Source organism: Diabrotica undecimpunctata, chromosome 4, assembly GCF_040954645.1.
Source record: "Diabrotica undecimpunctata isolate CICGRU chromosome 4, icDiaUnde3, whole genome shotgun sequence".
Lineage (NCBI taxonomy): Eukaryota > Metazoa > Arthropoda > Insecta > Coleoptera > Chrysomelidae > Diabrotica > Diabrotica undecimpunctata.
Genome location: NC_092806.1, coordinates 147,597,799 through 147,621,979, shown reverse-complemented (window position 1 = coordinate 147,621,979; position 24,181 = coordinate 147,597,799). Strand labels below are relative to the sequence as shown.

The 24,181-nt window shown below is 32.0% G+C and overlaps 1 protein-coding gene across 1 annotated transcript in view; it reads right to left on the bottom strand.

The window, feature by feature from the left end:
- LOC140438996 (gamma-aminobutyric acid receptor subunit alpha-2) overlaps positions 1–13,849 on the bottom strand; it is a 48,193-nt gene extending 34,344 nt beyond the window's left edge. The window contains exons 1-2 of the mRNA XM_072528630.1: positions 13,776–13,849; positions 8,821–9,092 (exon numbers count right to left, since the gene is read on the bottom strand). Of these exons, the coding sequence (XP_072384731.1) occupies positions 8,821–9,092; positions 13,776–13,849 (346 nt within the window). The remainder of the gene's footprint in view (positions 1–8,820; positions 9,093–13,775) is intronic.
- Positions 13,850–24,181: the final 10,332 nt, after the last annotated feature.

Below are 24,181 nucleotides of genomic sequence, written 5' to 3'. Positions count from 1 at the left end.
TTTTAAATAATATATAAATACAATAAAATACTTTTATTGGTTTTTTCATCATTAAAAAAGTTATTTCAATATTTGTTTTATTTATATAAATACAGTCAGTTCATGTCCCAATGTACAAACAACACTGTCCCAAGGGTAAACCACAGGTTGAACCTTGGGACTAATATCACTGTACACTTATATGGTAATTACTGATTTACTCGTTGGTTATTATCGATATTTTTAATATCAGTCCAGTGCCTAAATCTTCATTCTTTTACATGGATCAAATACATTTCAGTTTCAGATGAAAGAAAAAAACATAAAAATTTAAAAGTAAATTTTGTCCCAAGGTACACGCTTTTCCCCTATTATAGTTTAATCTGCTGTTCTTCTCTTATTACCTTCTAAGTAGTTTATGTGACAGAAATTAAAACTAAAATTCTTTTATCGACTTAAATCACAAAAAGCTCCTATTTTATTGTGAACAATTTTTATTCTGAGCTTAGTTAGGTTAGAACAAACCATTTATTTAAATTAGGTTGTAATTACTACTCACTTTAAACTTTTTCTTCCTTCGTTTCTATCTTGATTAGTTTAATAAGTATAATTAGATTGTGCTGCTTAGAAGGGTTTAGTGAATACAGTGGAGCTTAATTGAGATGAATTACATTTTTATAAAAAACTACAAAAGCAGACTTCTCATTTCTTACTACAGACTTGGTTTAGATCAACGCATGCACGCTTAATTTTTTAAAAAGAAAGCTAAAAAGTGTGGTGGAAGCCCGAAGAATAATTCGAAAGAAGAATATCTTATAATAGGAATCATGGCTTATATTAGATATTAAACAAAAAAATTATAATTGAAGCATTTATTTGAAAAACAACATTTGTCCAAAAATTAAAATTTTGGCAAATCAAGAAAAACTGCCCAGCTTCAATTTATTTCAAATCTTACTTTTACTAAGATATTCATTGGAAGGAATGTGAATACCAAAATAATTGCACCGGTTCATTTCATATTTTTATTGATATTTTAAACAGAAATCGGTAGAAACTTAGCAAAATACATTGGAAAATGAACAATATAATATCCTCGTAGAAATAACAAAAAATTATATGACGTATATTCGTCACCACTGCTATTATCATAGTTAAATAGTTCTACGACTGGAGTATGGTTGGAAAGTTTCGAACTTGGATTTGAGGTTCGAATCGGTTTGTAAATGCCCCTTTGTCCGCTTCTTGTCGATCGACGTTGATAGGTATAATAAAAGGTTGATGTTGTGGAGTAAAAGTGTTGATTTATTGACAGCTACTGGTAATTACACAATATGATGTTCGTTAGGTAACTACTTATGATTGACTGTAGTAGACTGCGCTCACATGAGCTCAAATCCCCAATTTATAATCTCACAAATAATTCATACCTCAGCACAGGGGTAATTGCTTCCTATCATACCATACCAACAAACTTTGCTTACAATACAATTTAATCTACGCCTTAATTGCAACATTTAGGAAGTTCAATTAGAAAATATATTATTCGGCAATTTATTAACAGGTGAATGGACTTTAATTATTAAAATATTACTCGATATCATTTTCACAATGTCACTTATACACGGTGAAACTATAATAGATTAAGAAGTTAAGAATAATGTGAGATTACAAATTAAGGGATTAATTTGTGATTGAACATATTGGCCACTATATAAAAAAACAAACAGACGACCAATAGAAATATTTAAAACATATAAAATATAAAATAATAATATAAAAATAATCATAACACTAATTCACTCGGTTTTTGAATTATTATCTCACCCAAGCAGTGCTACCTATAATTTGATTATTTAGAATTTATGTTTCAGCTAAACTATCTAATTCAAATCTAAGCTCATTAAGGGAAACTGATCTAGGAGGGGCTTTCTTTAAAGTACTTCTTAAATTTGGTTGTGATAAAGTATGTCTTCGAGGCGCTGGATGAGGTTGGATGCAAGAACCTTGATGTCTTTGTTTTTTGGTTCTCTTGGAGTTTCGAATATATTTGACCACCTTCCTTTATTTTCATATGTCACTTAAAATTAGTGTAAGTTATTGTAATCTACTGTAAGTAAATTTCTTGGGACCAACAACGAGCGCACAATACTACCTCTTCTTTTTCTAGGTTTGTGTCTCTTTGAAATTTTTTCTCTAATTGCAGCAGTCTCACATATGCTTGCTGTTTTAAGTCTCCTAATAGGCTTGTATTAGAATTAAAGGGTATTTTAACTTCAAATCTTCCTTCGTTATTCCTTTTTACTATACTTTTATAATATTCTTCACACTCTTTTTCTTCTACTGAAAGAGTATTGCTTTGATCTACTTCTTCTAACTCTATTTTGTGGCCTTCAGTTTTCAGAATTCCTTCTGTTTCATACTGGCACCCACTAAAATTTATTTCTATTTTGTGGCCTTCTGTTTTCAGAAATCCGTCTGTTATCGTACTGGCACCCACTAAAATGTATTCTATTTTGTGGCCTTCTGTTTTCAGAAATCCTTCTGTTATCATACTGGCAACCACTAGAATTTTGTCTATTTTGTGGCCTTCTGTTCTCAGAATTCCTTCTGTTATCATACTGACCTGACCCACTAGAATTTGGTCTATTTTGTGGCCTTCTGTTTTCAGAATTCCTTCTGTTATCATACTGACCTTCTGACATGTGTAGTAATGAATGATGCTGTCCAAAACATTCTGCACATCTATAAGAGGAATAACATGGTACTTCCCTTTTGTGTAGTAGGTATCTACCGCACTATTGCTTTTCCTTTCCTTAATTTTCGTAAATTATTTAAAAACTTTATTGATTCTTGACCTAGTTTTTCTTGTCTATGCATATAGTCTTTGCATTTAGATTACGTACGTATATGAGTTTAACCTAAATTCAACTTTTAAACTCTCAGCAAGATTACCTTAGACAATAACGAATGAACTTGTCTAACCTTGCTGACACGGCTTATTGTACAAATTAAAGAATGTAATATTATCACTTGTAATCAGAGAGAAAAAATTCTTCATATAAAAAATACAAATACTACAAAATACTATATATTTGGAATGAATGAACTTTGAATGTGTATAAAAATAACGATTTGTCACGATATTTCCCTATATTATGAAAATCAAATATTTTAAGAATTTTAAATTGTAAGAATCAAATTATGGAGTATAATTAAAATTAATATAATTAAGCTATTAGATTTGAATTAGCTGTAGACAAACTATTACTTTTTTAAGTAAAAAAGTATGCAGAATAAAAATATTTCAATTATGTATTATTAAAATTCAATCTTAAGTTTCTTTAATAATCTTTTTAATTTATAAAAAAAATGCACTGCTCTAAATGATAATAAATATTCAAAAACTTACAGTTTTATCCCGACGTTCACTTGTATGTTCCTGCTTCCTTCTTAGAACTGCAACTGGAACTGGTGAGCTGGATCTCTGGATGCTACTAGATTTTTTTGCTGGAAACTGGATCTCCAAACTGATGGAACAGTAGACTTAAGGGCTGCTATTCAGGTTCTATTGTAATCAAAGGCTCTCGTAAGGCTCCTACCCCTAATTTCGGTGCTTTCTGGTCTTTTTAATTTCTTTTTTCTTTTCTCCTCAAATGCGAATTCGATCTTCGATCTTGTACGGAACTGGGAAACAGCTATTTAGGTCACTAAGGGTAGTCTCCTTCGAAGCTCCAAACCAATTAACGCCCTTTTGATGATGTTTTTTCGAAGGACCAATGGAAAGTTTCGAACGTAGATTTGAGTTTAGAATCGGTTTGTAATGCCCCTTTGCCCGCTTCTTGTCGATCAACGATGATAAATATAATAAAAAGTTGACGTTGTGGAGTAAAAGTGTTGATTTATTGACAGCTACTGGTAATTACACAATATGATGTTCGTTAGGTAACTACTTATGATTGACTGAAGTAGACTGCATTCACATGAGCTCAAATCCCCAATTTATAATCTCACAAATAATTCATACCTCAGCACAGAGGCTATTGCTTCCTATCATACCATACCAACAAACTTTGCTTACAATACAATTTAATCTACGCCTTAATTGCGAGATTTAGGAAGTTCAATTAGAAAATATATTATTCGGCAATTTATTAACAGGTGAATGGACTTTAATTATTAAAATATTACTCGATATCATTTTCACAATGTCACTTATATACGGTGAAACTATAATAGATTAAGAAGTTAAGAATAATGTGAGATTACAAATTAAGGGGTTAATTTGTGATTGAACAATGGTCCTTGGTTTCCCCGGATTCTGGTTCTAGAGTAAGATAAAATTCTTTATTAAGATGATTCTTGAGATATTTAATTAACTTCATTAGATCGCGAAGCTTTGGATAACTTATTTTATTTTTCGCTTTATTTGGTATCAGAGTAATTTGTTTTGGTGTTCTTTTTCCAGTAATAGTGTGGAACGTCCATGGGCGTAATACGTCAGTTATCATGACAACTTTGACATATTAAAATTTGTCCAGGATACTTATCAGATATTCGTTACATTCTTGCTGGTGTTAATGACAATTTTGGTTTTGGAATCTTTATAATAAATCCTTAAAACTTTCGTCCATAAGAAACCAGTCAGTTTCTTTCTCAGCCTTAACCACTTTAAAAGGAGAAGGTTTAGACCTTGACTGCCGAATAAGTTCATCCTATTCTTCTGAAACATCAGCAACTCCTTTTTTTGCACGAGAAATGAGACTAAAGTCAATATCGCAAGGTAGGTATGAATGTCCTCGTATTGGGTATTCGCGTGTTATTTCTCATGCAAATTTCAGAACATCCACCAAGATATATGAAAAGCGGATAAAGATGTAGTTTTTATTCTGATCCTGATAATGATCAGAGAAAAATCATATTTCATCCATTTTACCGAGTATATGATCTTTTAGATAATGGAATATCATGGAAGTTACTTCATTCTGATCACGTTTAGATATTCCTTCGTGATAGGTATACATATGGACATCATTGCCTCCGATGTCGATATCTACACCACGATAAATTCTCGATACAATTAAAATATATTTTGATAAAATACATTTAAATTTTATTACACATATAAAACAACACACAGCCAAAAAATAATTCCCTTTACTAAATAACCCATATTACTCTACATAACTCATAAAAACAAACAACTTTATAAATTTACTTATTTTATTAATGTTTGTTTTTATTTTATTATTTCAATTTTAAAATTGACCCGGATGCTCTCTTGTCAACTCACTATTTAACTCCTCTCTTGGATCTGCTTACAAAAACGAATGTTGACCTCACGTTCTAACCAATTTTCTATCTCCTCTTGGATAATAAATTCTAGTCTTAGCTTCTCCCGACGCAATGATGATTTATTGGTACTTGTGCTGTCTACATTAACTTCTGCACTGCTACCATTTAGCATACAGGGTACAATCTACCACTTTTTCAAACAAAACTACTTAAGTAATTTAAAGGCTATTGCAGATACATTATTACTATGTTGACATTTATGTGTAATTTTTCGTTTTATGTCATAAAATGCCTTTGCTTTAGCGTGATGAATGTTTCTCACTTGAAGCAGTTCCTTTTTTGTTGATTCATCGAAATTCGGTAGTTTGAGTTGGGTTTCAGTTTCATCACATAATGTACAAGGGTCACATCTAGGGTAAGAAAAAGATATGTTAAATCGAGTTTGAAATAATATGTTATAATAAACAAAGTAAGAAACCTTGGACTGTGGGTGGAGATCTTTAAAGGCTCTGTACATATTTTTTACATTTAACTCTGATGGTAGATAAATTTTGTTTTTCTCTAGTCTTCGTGTTTAATGAATTTCAGTTTAATATATTCAGGAATTAATTACTATTTAACTGGGAATAAGCCACAATTAAAGGTTAAAATACGTTTAGTGACGTTTCAATTTCCACTTCGGAAATCGTTCTCAAAATACAAACATTAGTAAATTAAACAAATTTTGTTTTTGTTACTTAGTGAAAAATTCTTCTATTAATTTAATTTTATCTGACTCATCTATATTGACAATTCAGACATACATTATACATTTTAAAGTAGACGACTTTAAAATGATATTGCCAATATTGTTGAGTTGCGTTCCTGGGACGACTTTACTTATAAGATAGTTCATTCGATTACATGAAATCAACTTTAACTTGAGAATATCCGTCAGAAAAGATCATAACATGTAATTCGTCTTTAAAAAGACAAATACATGCCATGATGACAGTAAAATTCTCCTGTTAGTGATTCCATAGTAAATTATGAGGGAAAAACCAGAAAAAAAACCTCATAATACTATCCCGACATGGTAAGTATTTGATCTTGCATTTATTTTACCTTCAATAAATACCAAATTCCGATTTTATATGTTTGTTATTTAAAAAATATAAATGATGTATTCTCTATATGTTACTGACTTACCAATACTGGTATTTTCTTTTTAATAACTTCCTCTTTCAATATGGGTAACCAGATCCTACTACATTCTGCCGAGGAATTCGCGACACAATTGGTCTCATTTAGCATAATTAGAGCCGCTTCTTTGATTTTTCTCTTTTTACCATCCGTTTCTTTTAGGACTATATTTGAATCATTCCATTGAACCCTATGTTCATTATCCCATGCATGTTTACATATTTGAGATCTATCAAATTCTCTATTTTTAATATAGGATTGATTTTTAATATAGTGAACATCAATAGCTTCATGTATTTTAGCTTACTTTATGGTCTCCCTTCAATAAACTTTTCTTTTCCGTTTTCGTGGTTGATCTGTAGTTCGAATTTCACAAATGCTATCGTCTATAATATTAGGGGTAATGCTGAACTATTTTTTTAATACAAAAGAAACAAACATCACCTGTTATTAACAAAGAATGCACACAACTGATACATTTATAGACAAGAGCATTCACGCTTAGCGATGACCGGGGACAAGTGTTGCTTTTACAACAAACCGCATGGACGTAAATGTTGTTTTTCTAAAACTATCCGAATTTTCTATGTAGTTTACTCCGGACATCTGGCATTTTTACACAACTGAATGTGTGAGATCGGTAAAGAAACTACTATTCTATACGAACAACATATAAAGTCAACTCTGCAAAAAAGAACATGTGTTGTTCTTCAAATAAACGCTTCAATTTAGAAAAAATAGCATAAGATTACTCGGATATAAATAAACTCGAAAACCAAGAATACATTAACAAATATAAAAGGTGGAGATGGATTTTTACCCCTATAACATGGTCATACAATTATATTCTTGGTAATTACAAATTTTGCGTAACATTTATCATAATTCCAGTTATAATAATCACTAAGAACATTTTCTAATATTACGAGACAAGTTTTGGGCGGTCTGCTAACATTCTCAAACATATCTCGACGATTTACTTAAATCGTGTAATACGAGTAATAAATATCATTTTCTTCATCGGACTCACCGAGGTCCGTTTATACTCCAAGTCAAAATTAATTTCTAATCGTAGATATTCCATACGTATATCAATACGTTTTATCGATTTTTGCCATATAATCGAATGAGTTTTCTCGTACAGGGGGAGTAATATATATTGGGACATAGACTAGGGTTGGTTTATTTGGGCCAAATATACCCAAAATTAGTAAAACCAAAATTAACTTTGAAAAATTAAAGGCAAATATCGAGCACAATTTTAATAATCAAATCTTGCCCAAGTACTTTCGCTTTCTACAGCATCATCAGGGGCATTTAGTCACATTTGGGCTATCCAGCAAGCGCAGAATGTAATAAACATGAAATCAAACATAAATTGTACATAACACTACACTAAAACAAGGACAAATAGTTTAAATTAATTAAAAATTATTCTACGCAACATTCTTGTCGGTAACAGGAGAGACATTCTCCACCATTCACATTCACATTCACAACACCATTCTCTTGACTTCAGCCATGATCTTGGTATTGCTCCGTTTAAATTATACGTTATTAAATATTTTTGTTAGTCGTTGAGTACCGTCGGTATTAAATAGCTTTATGAGTTCAGCGTATGCATTGTCAGGTCTAGGAGCTTTGCCATCTTTTAGTTGTGATATTGCTTTTTCCACTTCATCTGATGTGATTGGTAAGTGGTCATTACATATGTAGGATGGAGGTTGTTCGTACCTATGATCATCAAAAACTGCTTTACGAATGCGTCTCTCGTAAAGCGTTTGCCGTTCTCCCAACAATATTGATATCATCAGCATGTCGTCGAAGCTCGAGTGGACCTATGAACTTATCCACTCTGCTATACGCTCTGCTTAGGGGCTTCGTGAATTAAATGAGCGAAACACCCTAAGCACTTATCCCTTATTCTAGTCGGGACGTTGAATCGTTTCTTTTTCTCGAAGGATAAAATAAAAACTCAAGTGTAAGAGGCGAAGACAAATCCTCAGAGTCTGAGGTAGGAGCAGAGCCCCGCTAGTCGGCTCCCTACAGTTTAGGGCTCTAGGAGAGACCGAGGTAGACTGTCCTGACATGACAAAATTTTTTCTTTTCCCGAAGTTATCGTCCATCTTTGAAATCTTGAGCGCCCTTGTCGGAATTGGCTATCGCGAATACCTGTGAGATATTAGTTACTGCTGAGTCTTAGAGTTATCTGCTTTTTAGATGATATTTTCACCCATCTCTGTTTTATTGACACGATTTACTTTATTCTGCTAAAATATATCCTTTTAAAAACTGTGTGACGACACTTCACCATAACTGACATTTGCTGTATCAAAAAATCTACATATTAAAATTTAAACTTACTATTGCCATGAGTGGGTAACTCACTGCTCTCGTAGTTTTTTAGAAGATTTGTTAAGATAATTGAAATATTCTTGCTGATCGCATCATCGGAGACCTCTCTGCAAAATCTAGCTAATGTCTCAGTACTATTTAAGCTCTTGTATTTTCTTCCAGGATGATAGCTAATGATAACACTTCTCAAATCGAAGTCTTCTTCAAAGTCTTCAATCATTGGCTTCTCTAAACCAAGACCAGGACGCATGGAAAAATACTCAAGGTCTGGTGTTGGGCTCCTAAAAAAATTTTATCGGTAATAAACAGTATATACTATAATAGGTTTTTAAAAATAAAAATTAATATTTATTGAAAATAAAAACGAATATTTATTAACAAGTGATTTTTACAAATTATGTCATTCAAACAAGTTTTTTTTAGTAAACAAGTAGATAAGTAAATAAAATAAGAAACCTTTTTTTATTTTACTTTTAGTTTACTAATTAATTGCCTAAATAAAATTGTTTTCTCTATAAGCGTTTGATAACAAAAGTGTTCCTGACTAGATTTTCAAAAAAATCATTATCAGCATAGTTTTGTTTGTGTGTTTCTGTTGATGGCGACTTGTTTGTGCCCTAATGTAATTGTTATTGTATTTCAGAGAGCATAAATTCTGTTGTTGCGGCAAGAATTGTGGTACATTGTGTTACATTTAAGCTGAATTTATAGTTTGACGGACTGTAGACGTAGACGCCCTGGAGACGTAAAAAACGGACTGTAAATATTATCCCAATTTATAAATCGACGGAGTGGAATTTTTGCGCATGAGTAGAAACAGTGGCTAGAGTTGGTGACCATGATGCCATGATATCCTTTTATTATTTATTATTATTATTTATAAATTATTAACTTACCGTCCATTGTAACAAATTACCAACAAACTTCAAATGTGTTGATAAACAACTTTACAAAATGGAGGGCGGTCCACTTTGGTCAACAGCACAAAATTCTTCCTTTTGATTGGCCAGATGCAAGTAACGCACTGTAAGAGATGAAAGTTGGCCAACTCTTCCGTTTCCGTCCGTCTCACTTTCGTTCCGTCATGTGTTTACGTTCATTTATAAATAAGAGTACATAAAATTCTATGTTGATCTTTTTCCAGTGTGTCTACGCTTACAGTCCGTTAAACTATAAATCCAGCTTTAGAGTGTGGCAGTTCTCAGCAAGAAACTGCAAGAAACGTTAGTGTAAGACTATCGAGTGTGCAGCGACTGTGAAGGCGGTTAGATGTAATCGAATACTTAGTTCAGTGCAAGATATGACTACAAGCGCTAGGGATGACCGTTTTATCGTTTCTAGTGTTTTGAGAAAAGCTACGGTCATGCCAATTTCTCTTCTCGTCGAAATTATCTGCAATAAATGCAAATGCAAAAACTTTCTCGTAACCATAACATTGCCAGATTGGTTTTTGCACGAGATTACTTGACGGACAAGTTGTGTAAGGATTTCTGATCAATCAAAATTTTGTCTTACTGGATCAGATAAGCAGCTAAGAGTATAAGAGTGTGGTAACGAGTAGGTGGGAGAAATGCTCAAGCGAACATTTCTTTGAGTTTTTTGCCGAGTGGCTTGGTGGAAAATTAATTGTGGTATGAAAATATGTTTCACCGTTCATGATTATTCTTGGGAATATTTATGCGTGTTAATATACGCGTCTATACGGTTCGGATAGTTATTGTGTATCTTGAGGATGTTGAAATCTGGCGTGTTTGCAGTTCAGATTTAAATCGTATAAAACATATTTGGAATAAGGTAGGGAGATATTTATGGGACTCTATCAATTTTAGATAGCTTTGCAGCTTATTGGTGATAGAATGGGACAATCTGCGGAATGTGCACGCCTTTTCATTTACAAGCTGTTAAAAATATGCAAAGAACTAGAAGAGCACGCTGACCACCAAGAATCAAGATAAGTTTGCCAAAGTAATATACTTAACCAAAGAGTTTAAACTACAAACGCAAATCATTAAAGATAATTTGGGAACAATCATCACCAATCCAAGGGGCATAGCACCGACTTAGAAACAAAATTATTGTGAAATGATGTTTCATAGTGACTAGTAATTAGCCAGGTGGTTGCCGTCGATGATCAATCAAGAAAGTAGGTACGATGCCAAAAGAAATACTTACAGAAAAATATGTCAAGGATTCAACGATAGATGTAGTCTAGGCGGGATCTGTTTTGGATTGGACATTTTCCATAGGAAGCTATTTTTTGCTGGAATCCCTTCAGGATGTGCCCAATATCGATAATCACGATATGCGCCAGTCTCAAACCTTGTGCTAAATTTTTTATTTAACAAAATCTGAAAACAATTGAAAATTTCTCATTTTTTTGCTCCTATTTTCGTTTATAATTCGGAAAATATTGATCCTAGAGAAAAAATTATAAGAAGTTAAAAGTTTTGTTATTCAATTTTACACAATATTTCGTTAGCTAGAAATTAAAAATTTAATGTTTATTGTTGAAAACATAGCAATAATTGGAAAAAAAATTACAAAAAATGAAGTTAATTCTTTAAATGTTTCATAGTGACCACGAAGACGTGAATCCAGGAGAAATTATTGAACAAAAAGAACCAAATATCTTAAAATCCGAATATATATATATATATATATATATATATATATATATATATATATATATATATATATATATATATATACACATATATTCCTGTACCAGTATTCATTTTGCAAGGAAATATGTAAAAATATGAAAAATGTAATTAATCTTCTTATTCTTGTAAAGTACTCGAATATCGCATTATAAAAAGTTCAACCGCCAAAGAAACTTAAAGTTACATTTTTAATATAATTAGGAGTAGTTTGGCAAATGCCTCCTTATAATTAGCAAAATTACCAGTAAAATGGTAACGTTGTATAAATCACTCAAATTTGTGGAGATTGGATTATTTTTAAATTAGTGTAATTTACTCATTTTTCTATTAGGAAATTAAAGCAACTTGTATGCTCCAAAAAGAACATCAAAATCTGACAATAATTTTAAATGATTTTAAGATCATTTAAAATAAACCACAACAAGCGGTACAGGTACAATATATATATATATATATATATATATATATATATATATATATATATATATATATATATATATATATATATATATATACAAGAAATACTGGATATTATTGACTGTCGATATAAACAAACAACACAGTTTATTAGGGCTGCAGTCAGAAGGTTTGGCCGGAATGTTACAGAAACACTATTTTGATTTTGGTCTAGCTTTCGGAATTGCTTTATTCCTTCTTAAAGACACTGTAGTTAGAAGAATGTGTAAATATTTACAATATATCATAAATTGTCAGTACAACTTACTAGTCGTTGAGATTATTTATATAAAGCTATGACACTCAACATTAATAACACATATATAAAATATAACATAAAATAATGAACAAGATAAGATTTTGATCTTATTGGTCCCTAAAAAAAGATGAGGCCAAGGAACTTTTAAATCAGCTCTACCTTTCCTCGCTAAAAGGGGAATTGAAAATAAATATATATAAAACCCAGATGATGACAAATCTTGTAGTCAGCGAAGATATATGCGTAGGAACAAGATCCATAGACCAGGTAATGGCCTATAAATACCTAGGTCATGAGATTCGCATAGGAAAAGATAACCAAACCGTTGAGCTTCTCCATCGTATAAGACTGACTTGGGCAGCCTTCGGCAAGCTGAACCATATTTTCAAATCGTCTGATATACCAATATGCCTTAAAAGAAAAACGTTTAATCAGTGTTTTTTGCCAGTGTTAACTTACGGTGCGGAAACGTTGACCATGACAAGGAGAACAATTAAAAAGATCCGTGTGTGTCAAAGGGCGATGGAGCGCGCTATATTGGGCGTTTCACTACGAGACAAGATCCCAAATCGCCAGCTACGACAAAGAACAGGAGTGGCTGATGCAGTAGAGAGAGTAGCAACACTGAAATGGAACTGGGCAGGGCATGTGGCTCGAATGACAGATAATAGATGGACAAAGCGGATACTTGAATGGAGACCAAGAGATGATGCCTACCGAAGCAGAGGTCGTCCACCAACACGTTGGACTGACGATGTAAAACGTTGTCATAGAAATTGGATGCAAGAGGCACAAGATCGAAATAGATGGAAAATTATGAGGGAGATCTATGTCCAGCAGTAGATAAGCGAAAATTGAATGATTATGATGATGATAATGATGATAGTCCCTGAAAACAAAGTAACTGATGTTTTAAACACCTTCTGATAATATGATTCCTGTTTTAGACATGCTTATACATCGTGGCAGTGCTATACAATGATGAGTGCCTTAAGAACCGGCAAAATAACGCAAAAGATAGAAAACATAATACGTTGTGACATAAAAAGAGATGAAAGTTGTTGAGGTGGGAAATTATCGATAGAAACCTCTAATTTACATTAAATTACATTAGGACTATCGATAGTCGACATGGGTGGTTGCCGTCGATGATCAATCAGGAAAGTAGGTACGATGCCAAAAGGAATACTTACAGAAAAATATGCCAAAGAGTCAATGACAGAAATAATAAAATACCCGAAGAGGATCCGGTCCAGACAGTAGATGGTGTAGATGTGGGAAATCAGAAGAAAGATGACAAAAATTTTTAAGTTTGAGATATCTTAAGTTTTTTGAAATATCTTTAAAATATTTTAATGGACGTTTTTATTTTTATTTTTATTTTAATTTTTATTTTATAGAGCTTATTTCTGTTAGTCTTCGTTACATCCTAAACTTAGGAACTCTAAGAGAAATATTTTTAGTTATTCCTTTATTATAAGTGTGTTTTCTCGACTCTCTTTTTATTGATCTGTCCCAAAGAACAGATTTAGTTCAGATAGTCGCTTTGCCTTTTTTTTTATTAAAGACTACTTCGAGATATTTACCTAGTTTTCTCTACACTTTTTATAATCTTTGTATTTAAAATACTTAGATCTTCTATGTCACTCTTTTCATCCATCATGCAAATGTTCTACCACTATTTCCGATGCTAAATTATCCTTATAAGTAAATCTGCCTATTGGAGATCAATAAATTTGTTGTAAATATCCGAGACAGACGTTTCTATCTAAATACCCAAATGAAGCAGCGAAATAAAACAGGTCGATTAATTGCCTAAAGAAACCAAATCTACCAAACGCTATGCATCGTCGTAACGTGCTGACAAGAAAGTAATTCAAGGGAAATAAATACACCTCAAAGGAGCGTGTAAAAGGAAACGATTGACTGATGAATTTTAACCTCATCAATTAATCCCCCACATAGTTTCTAAGCACAAGCACTGCTTTCTGGTACACGGCTTTAAAAGAGACGAGAAGACCTAGATAAATATCTAATACGATTATAATGCAGTTCAATAATTTCTAAGATGTAATGATCCAAGATTATTTTGAGATATATGTGATTAAAAGATAATATTAACTTAACATTTAATATCAATATCGTTTAGTTCACTATTCTTTTGTCTTTTTAAACTTATTTTTCTTAAATTTAGATCACTCAAAAAAAAAAAAGAAAATAAATCCCCCAATTCGGTAAGTTGAAATACAGTGCCGGACAAAAACTAGGGAGACAAAAACTGTTTTTATGATTTAATATTGTTAAAAATATAACAGTCAAAGATGTGAAGGAAATTTCAAATAAAAATATCAAATTTAAAAGGTAAGGATATTGCTAATTAGTAAATTTTTAGTATATTATGTTTTCCTTGCTTTCCATATGTCACAAATGGAGTTTTGCCCACTCATTACCATCTTTAGAAACATATTTTAGATCACGGCTATCTAAATTTGCCTATCTCTTACAAAACTATGAAATCAGGTATGAGGATTATAAACTACTAACAGCTGAAAAAACTTTAACAAACATTTTCTACCTAATAATACTCCAAAGTTCTGTAATCTAGACTCCCAAATTGTTAACGGTAGAAGTATCACAGATCAAGCTAGAGGTAAAAAGCATACAAGCCAACCAATGGCTTAGCATGGCCCACCGAGAGATGTTGGTTTATTATAATCTAAATTCAAAATTCTAACAAAGCAAAGAACATTCAACCTTTCTTACTCAGTGGTGAATAATCAAATAATCAACTTCGACCATCAGAAGTCGAAGCCTTCTAAACATATCTTCAAAGTATATTCACTACTTAAACTATCCCAGATTTGACCAGACCTTCTGTATAACCCCTGAAAAATGTAGACAATGATAGCTCAAAGCCCCTTTCGATCAACAGGTATCCAATGAGCACCTGCTCATGCTCCTGTAAATCAACATACATTGGAGAACTCATTTATAGATCTTTTCCATATTCCTGCAGTTTGATTAATCCATTTTGTTGAGGATCTTCCTCATGATCTTAGGCCTTATACCTTTCCTTAAATAATAAGTCTTTTTATGTTTTGTGTGTCTGCTCTCAAAACCAAATAAGCCAAATAGGCATCTCCAATTCACCAGGACCTGAAAAAATGGCCAGGAACTGCGTTAAACAATTTCGACCCGAGCGTCACCCTCTACTTAACGAATATAGTCAACGTCTCAATTAAACTCTGCTACTTTACATCCCCTTGGAAGGTATCTAATACAATTTTGCTACCTGAACTCTGCAAACCCAGGACCAATCCTAAATCTTACAGGGTGATTTTTCTTCTAAACATTATGGCTAAAGTTTTCTAAAAGATCCTCAAGGATATACTCGTGACTTTCCCTCACAAAATAACATTATCTTCATTTTAATTCGAGTTTAGAGAAGATTTAACTCCACAAAAACTGAGTTGACTGAAATCTTTACACACATTACCCAAGAGTTAAATGACAAAAACATTTCTATTGGCATTTTTTTCGATGTATAGATAGTATTCGACAAAGTCTGGCATACCAAATTGGTAAGGAAACAACCGATCATCGGTTCACCCATCCAGTTTGTCAGATTAATCCATTTACTTGTTGGCACCCATATTATATATGGTGTACAATAGTGTTTGCTAAACACAAATACACTGACACTAATTTACGCAGACGACACTACTCTCATAATAACAGCATGAAATATAGATGTCCTCAAAAGGTACGCTCAAAATCACCTAAACCATGTCGATAACCGGTGTGGGAGATGGAGAGTACCGCTTAATCCCAAGAAAACACAACTGATACTTTTTAAACATCCCAACGTTAGCGGCCACCGCACACAGATCGCTGAAGAAAGAGTTTATCTTAGGCTATGGAAAGACGGAAAGACCGACTCTAATTCAGTGATCAGATGGAGTACTTAAGTATGGTGTTTGGCAAAACACTAAACTAGAGAAAAGATCTGATAACTACCCGTAGCAGGGTCAAAATAGAGTCGCTCTACTCAATGCTATCCTTGAAAAATACAGATAGACGCATAAAAAACATACATTTGGCCCCTAATTGAACACAAGACAAAAATTTAGATCTTGCTCAATATTGTCCAATCACAACAGCTGCTATCGTTAGAAAGGAGTATTCTGTTTAAAGTAAAGTACAAACCATTCAACTACTGCTCCATTCTAATACATGAACTATCGAACATCTCAACCATACTTGAAAGGCTTACTTTCCTGTGCAGGAATAACGCACTCCAAACTATCAGAGGCCAAAACTTCCGAGCACAAAACATACTCAAAACTACCTGCTCATCATACGACAATGTATTCTTCAGATATTTTAAAAGAAAACTCCCATTCCTACTCACCAAACCTCTGCTGACCTCTGCCAGCAATTACCTTTGTGACAAATACATCGACACCCTGGAGGCAACAGCTCTTTTTTCGAACAGGGAGGGATCGGTTTTCTGTGATTTCCCGATCCCATTTGCATAATTGAAGACACAAGTGCATAAAGGATCTATGTAACATTTTTTAAAAAAACCAGTTTTTAGGCTCAGTAGGTCTGTTTTAACCCCTAAATTTGCTTCATAAGATTTATTTGGCTTAAAAACGTTTAGCAACGATTTATTTAGGGGATAAAGGATCTATGTACCAAGCAATATTTTATTACAAAAGTGCATAAAAGATCCATGTGCTCAATATTGTACATAGATCTTTTATGTCTGACCAAACGGATTGCTGTTGTCATGTCATGTTACATAGATCCCAAAAGTTAGGTTATGTTGTTCTTTACATCTAAAATCGTACTGTGTACTTTTATAGTGAAAATAGTGAAATAAGTTGCGAAAATGTCAGCAAGAAGTAGACTTTTACTTAATCTGGGACAAAAACAGTATGAAGGTATGTTGAATTAATAATAAATCTTGTTTTTTACTAAAATATGCTTCTTAATATTAATTTGAGGTTAAGAGTTTACCGGAACGGTAACAAAATACCTGCATAAAACTTGTTTTGAGCAATGTTTTTATTATTTAAACATTGCAGAACAACTTGATCAGATAAAAAGAGATTAAGCATAACTTTATTGTCGTAGATATTGCCGAAACTTTACCTGAACAAGATAAAACTCCACCAAGAATCGAGAATATCCTGCATGAAAAGCAGATATCTTCACCGGAGTTGCAAGATAACTTTAACGGTAAATATTCATTCTAAAATTAAATTGTTTAAAGGTTTTGGTCTACAGATAAAAATTATAAAGTAACCTACCTACCCTATATGTTTAAACAAAATTTTAAATTGTAGATTCTGTATCTGAAGAAGTAATTTCTCCAGAATATACTTCAGACGACTACAATCCAGATAGTACTGATTCGAGCGAAAGTTTTGAAGATTCTCATTGTGAGGATGAAAGTCATCCCGTATCAGTACCACATGTCACAGCAGAAGATTCAGTTTTACTTATAACTCAACATGAAAATACTGAAAATCTATTGGACAGGAAGGAAAGTCTTTTGATATCTAGACATAATGTTAAGAGAAAGGTATTCAATTTGCCAGAAAAAAAATCAAGAATAAGAAAACGCCGTCCTGAAACATGGAAGAAGAATAAGACTGCCTTAACGAGACAGAGAGGTGAGACATACATGTCATTAAAAAGTAAAAAAGAGATGCCAAGCAAAAGTCCCGAATTAGGATCTTCATGCAAACAAGAAAATTGCAAAAAGAAATGTGATGAGCCATTTAACAAGTTTGATACATTAGTAAAAATAAATCATTTGGTTACACAATAACGTGTCAGACACGTATCAAAACTGTCTGTAAGACTGCCTTTATCTCCCTTTACCAAATATCAAATAAAAAGGTGCAACTCATTCAGAATCAATTAAAATCAGGGACTACAGCTCCTTCACCAGATAAAAGGGGGCATCATAATTCTAGACCAAATAAAATAGAAAAAGATGTGGTTGATGCTGTAAAAGGACACATTCTTTCTTTTCCTGCAGAACAGTCACACTATTCGCGAAACAAAAATGCCAATAAAATATATTTGTCTCAAGAATATGTTCAAGAAACTAAGATGGACAAACGGTTTTTGGTTTCAAAAAGTTTTTATACGCATATTTTCTCATCAGAATTTAATTTGTCTTTTGGCCAGCCCAAAAGTGATACATGCAGTATGTGCGATGCCAATTTAGGGGATGAGATCCACAAAGAAAAATTTAAATTTGCTTTTGAGCAACAATAAGTCGATAGAGAACGGTCACATAATAATAAAGAAATATGCTATTTAACCATGGACCTACAACAGACCATGCCTTTACCACGCCTTACTACTTGTAAGGCATTTTATTTGAGGCAGATGTGGTTCTATAATTTTGGAATCCACTCAATAACGTCAGAGGGTGATAAAGCCTACTTTTTTAATTGGACCGAAGATGTAGCAACGAAGGGCAGTCTTGAAGTTGGCAGTAGCTTGCACACATTTGTTCAACTTTTAACAAGCAGAAAGAAAGAAATAAACCATCTTCTCATATGGTCTGACTCGTGTGCAGGGCAGAACAAAAATTTTAACCTAATATGCCTATATCAGTACTTAATTTTAAAGGGATACGTGAAGATAATAGACCATAAATTTCCAGAAGTAGGGCATTCCTTTTTAGATTCTGATAGAGATTTTGGAATAATTGAAAAGAAATTACGAAAAGTTGAGACCATATATGCCGCAGATCAATATAGAGATATTATAAGAGAATCAAGTAAAAAAGGTTTTGTTATTATAAATATGACCGACCATTTTAAAAATATAGCAGACATAGAAAATAAATTACACTTATTAAATAGAAAAAAGAATTGCTGTGGAGATAAAATAAATTTTAGAGATGATATCAAATGGATACGTGTGGATAGCTACGGTGAATATTACTACAAAAACTCCTTAGACCCAAACACGCCGTTCTTAAAAGTGGATATAATAAAAAATGTAAGGGTGAATTCAGGAGAAGGTTTTGTATTAGAAGTTATACCAAACAAAACGAATACTCGTTACATTTTTATACTCGTCTATGGGAAAATAAAGAAGGCGCAGAAATCGAAAATGAAATAAATAAAAAAATAAAAAAAAGAAGAACGAATTAGAAATAACATTTGGTTTTACATCGTTTTATTGTTTCTTGTATCCTTTATGCATTTTGAATTAAAAATGTTTGCCTAAGTTACCTATAGAATAAAGGATTTATGTACATTTATAATTAAATATTTTTCTTTAGTTGTGAATTATTATTGTTCAATTATCATTATTAAAAAGTGTACTTTAAGGTCTAAGTTTCTTCAAAATTGTATCATTCTAGGCTTATTAATAAAAAAGTTCTAATTAAAAAACTTTGAATTCATTTTACTTGAAAAGTTGTTTATGTTACATAGATCCTTTATGCACTTGTGTCTTCAATTATAACTGTCCATAGAGAGGATACAGCCATAGATGCCCTCAGCGCGAACATAAAGACAAAAGTGCATTAATAAACAAATTCATTGTATTATTCATTCAGGCATTCACAGAAAGAATCTGAAAAGAACCGTTTTCAAGCCCTTTCTTTCAATTGTTCATAAGTAATTTTAAGAAAATTGTTCAAAATTCCTACTTGTGTAATAAAAATGAAATACATTAATCAAATATCTAATTTGATCTATTTGTACAATGATTTAAATTTCGAATAATTTAACACCACTCAATATATCTCAAAACTTTAAACGACTGTCAGAATCTACAATCGGACTCAAGCATTGGAACGTGACCTGGAATATTTCAAAGAACATTTAGAACAACCACTTGTATTGAATAATTATTAAAAGTTTGAATGTCATTCAGAAAACGAACAAAGTTTTTCAATTTCTATACAAGAATAAACAACACTTATAATATACAGAAGAGTAAAAAAGTTGAAATATATATTTTGCTATAAATATATCATTATTTTTTCGGAATCTATTGACAGAAAACTTCCATAAATTCAAACTTTTAAAACATCAACAGGAACACTGCGAAGGAAAAGTGAAAGACATAACTTAACAAAAAGTAAAAAAAAAGGATTAAGAATCAAGAATAATAGGGAAAAACGTCCAAGAGGATGCCTGATAAGGCATTCTCTGTTTGGGATAATAGATCATTGACTTTTTTTTTACTGCTTCCAATGAGACAAAATTTCTAAAGATTGAAAATAAGCATGTATTTGATAAACATTAAAACAGACAAACATTTTTTTAATTATAGGGAATCGACGTCTTTGTGAATGTTGAATTATTCTAAATATATATATATATATATATATATATATATATATATATATATATATATATATATATATATATATATATATATATATATATATATATATATATATATATATATATATATATATACAGGGTGAGTCATGAGGAACTTTACATACTTCTACCATATGTAGAGTCCCTCAGGGAGCATATCATGTGGCCACTAAAAAATGTCAACTCCTCGTGTTTATTAATTAACAGGGTGATTTGTGTAATTGACCATTTATTTCATTTTACTGTAGTGTTTATACGGTTCATTTGATTTTTTTAATTTTTGCATGATACAGTACACTACTATCAAGCATTCGACTGGTATTAGCTAAACTAAACAATTCCAGGACTGGCTTTGGAAAAATTAATTTAGGGATTCGTATTAAATATTACACCCTGTATAAATTTTGTTTAAAATGCAATAAGTGATTTTCAAACTTCATAAATAGCCAATGAAAACGACATATGCGACAATGTTGTCGCACTTTTATTAAATTTTTAGTGAACGATCAAATCTTACCAAAAATAGAACAACCATAATGAAGTATCAAATTATAAGGTATTAATTTAAACAAATGTTATAAATTTCAAACATTTTAATTAAAATGAGTTCCTACAACATAATCTAATACGTAGAAAATTAACATCTTTACTGTCACTTTGTATTATCTCTACGATAGAATCAATTGTTTTTCAATTTTAAATTTTTACTCATAGATCGTATTGGGGCATTATTTTCGATAAATAATAAATTAAATTGATTAAAAAGTCAAACCTCTTGTATGTGTTAGTTTTTGTTGATTGTAAATGACTAAAATTTTATGTCAAATAATAATACATTGCATCAACTGTACTAAATGAAAATAAATCTAAAAAAGTTTAAAATGAAGGTTGGCGTTGACGTTTGACGTTTCTTGATATTTTATACCCATTGTCATTTATCAATTGTTATTTATGTGTACAAGAATACATATTTCTTCTGTCATATCTACGTTAAGTACATTGTGTTAGTTTTTGTAGAGCTTTTGTTACTTTCGTTCAAAATGCCACATCAGTTTTCGACCACAGAATATGCAGACATAATATTTGTTTATGGATTCTGTAATGGGAATGGTAGGGCTGCTAGTAGAGAATATCGCAGGAGATTTCCTAATCGTCGAACTCCTAGTCATCCAACATTTGGGTCAGTTTTTATGGACGCCGTTACTATGAACCCTACAATAAGCACTTGACAAGTAAGTCGAGAACTCAATGTTACTCAATCAAAAGTAAGTAGAGTCTTACGAAAAAATAATCTATACCCATATCACATTCAAATGGTTCAGCAACTACATGCTGGAGATGAGATCGATAGGTTGGAATTTTGTAGACGGATTAACTATAATCGACCAACGCTATATAGGACACTATTTACAGATGAAGCCCAATTCACCAGAGACGGGATAAATAATTCACGAAATTCACATGTGTGGGCAGAAGAAAATCCCCATGCTATTCGAGAACGTCGTTCTCAGTTAAGGTTTTCGGTTAACGTGTGGATTGGTGTCATAAATAACCAATTAGTAGGTCCTCACTTTTTTGATGGTCCTTTAACAGGGCAGGTCTATTTGAACTTTCTACAAAATATTTTGCCGAATTTGTTTGCCAACGCGAACGTTGCTATCCGAGGGATGTATTTTCAGCATGATGGGGCACCCCCACACTTTTTACTGGCAGTGAGACAACATCTCAATAATGTTTATGGTAACAGGTGGATAGGACGTGCAGGTCCTATTTCGTGGTCTTCAAGATCCCCTGATTTCAATCCCGTTGATTACCATATTTGGGGACGATTGAAGCAACTAGTTTACGCAGTGAATATTAATAACCGACAACAATTAATTGATAGAATTATACATTGTTGTAATACTATTAGAAACGATCCCCAGAATATCCGTAATTCAATACGTCAATTAACAATTCGGCAACAAAAATCTGTACAGGCTGCAGGGTTCCATTTCGAAAATCTATTTTGAATTATTTTTATTTTGTTACCATTATTGTATCTTTTCCAGTTCTAATTTATGGGTTTATCATAACAATGTACATATTTTTAGTTTTTTTTATATTGTTCTTCGTTATTGTTAGTAGTTACTGTTTTTTGTTGTGCAGTGACTTAGTTTATCATTCCAATTAAAATGTTTGAAATTTATAACATTTGTTTAAATTAATTACCTTATAATTTGATACTTCATTATGGTTGTTCTATTTTTGGTAAGATTTGATCGTTCACTAAAAATTTAATAAAAGTGCGACAACATTGTCGCATATGTCGTTTTCATTGGCTATTTATGTAGTTTGAAAATCACTTATTGCATTTTAAAAAAAATATATACAGGGTGTAATATTTAATACGAATCCCTAAATTAATTTTTCCAAAGCCAGTCCTGGAATTTTTTAGTTTAGCTAATACCAGTCGAATGCTTGATAGTAGTGTACTGTATCATGCAAAAATTTAAAAAATCAAATGAGCCGTATAAACACTACAGTAAAATGAAATAAATGGTCAATTACACAAATCACCCTGTTAATTAATAAACAAGAGGAGTTGACATTTTTTAGTGGCCACATGATATGCTCCCTGAGGGACTCTACATATGGTAGAAGTATGTAAAGTTCCTCATGACTCACCCTGTATATATATATATATATATATATATATATATATATATATATATATATATATATGTATACAGTAAGGACTTGTTTTATGCGGTGGATACGTTCCATAGAAAAGCGCCTAAAAAAAATCGCATAAAAAAAGACATTAATTGCCATGAAAAAGTAGGACTACGTCCGTAGCCTTCTAAAATTACATAAAACTAAGACAAAAACAAAATAGTTTGCAGAAATTAAAAGAAATAGGCTGAATGATAAATTACTTCAATTTTCTGAAAGAAATTCATACAAAAGCTGTACATACATACATAAAGAACCTGTATTCAAATCTTAATTAATTTTATTTTATGGGAAAGTATTAGGTACATATAGTTTTACATTTACATTTTTAATCATCAACGTCATCTGATAATGGTTTTCACCGTTTGCAAAATCATCTTCATCGTCAAAGAAAATGTCTCTGCAATAGATATTAGGTAAAGGCGATTTATTTTCACAAACTTTATTCTCGTTATGTGTAGTTCTTCCTTTTCTGATAATGTAATCAGTAATTAAACTTTAATGATGATGCTAGTAATTTTTTTATGTAGCTTATGATATTCTGACATGCAGTACACTGCAGCTCACGTTGTAATTTAAAGGCTCGTTCAGAATTGGCATCATTAATAAGAAAATGATTTTCTAATTTACTGCAAAGTTGAAGACCTTCTCGAACTAATCCGGCAGTGAGGGCAGTGAGGACAGTGAGACCATCTAAAGTTTGATCAACTATATCATGGCCATTTAATGCATCATCCACAAGTAATTCATCTATATCATCGTGGCTGAAAGTATTAAATCCATCTTCGCCAATTTCATGTTTAAGCCAAATTAATTATTTCATCTAATAGCGTCGATGTTTGAATGGTTGCATTGCTTATTACATATGCTGGCCAAACCTGTTTCCAACAGGCATTTAAAGTTCTTGG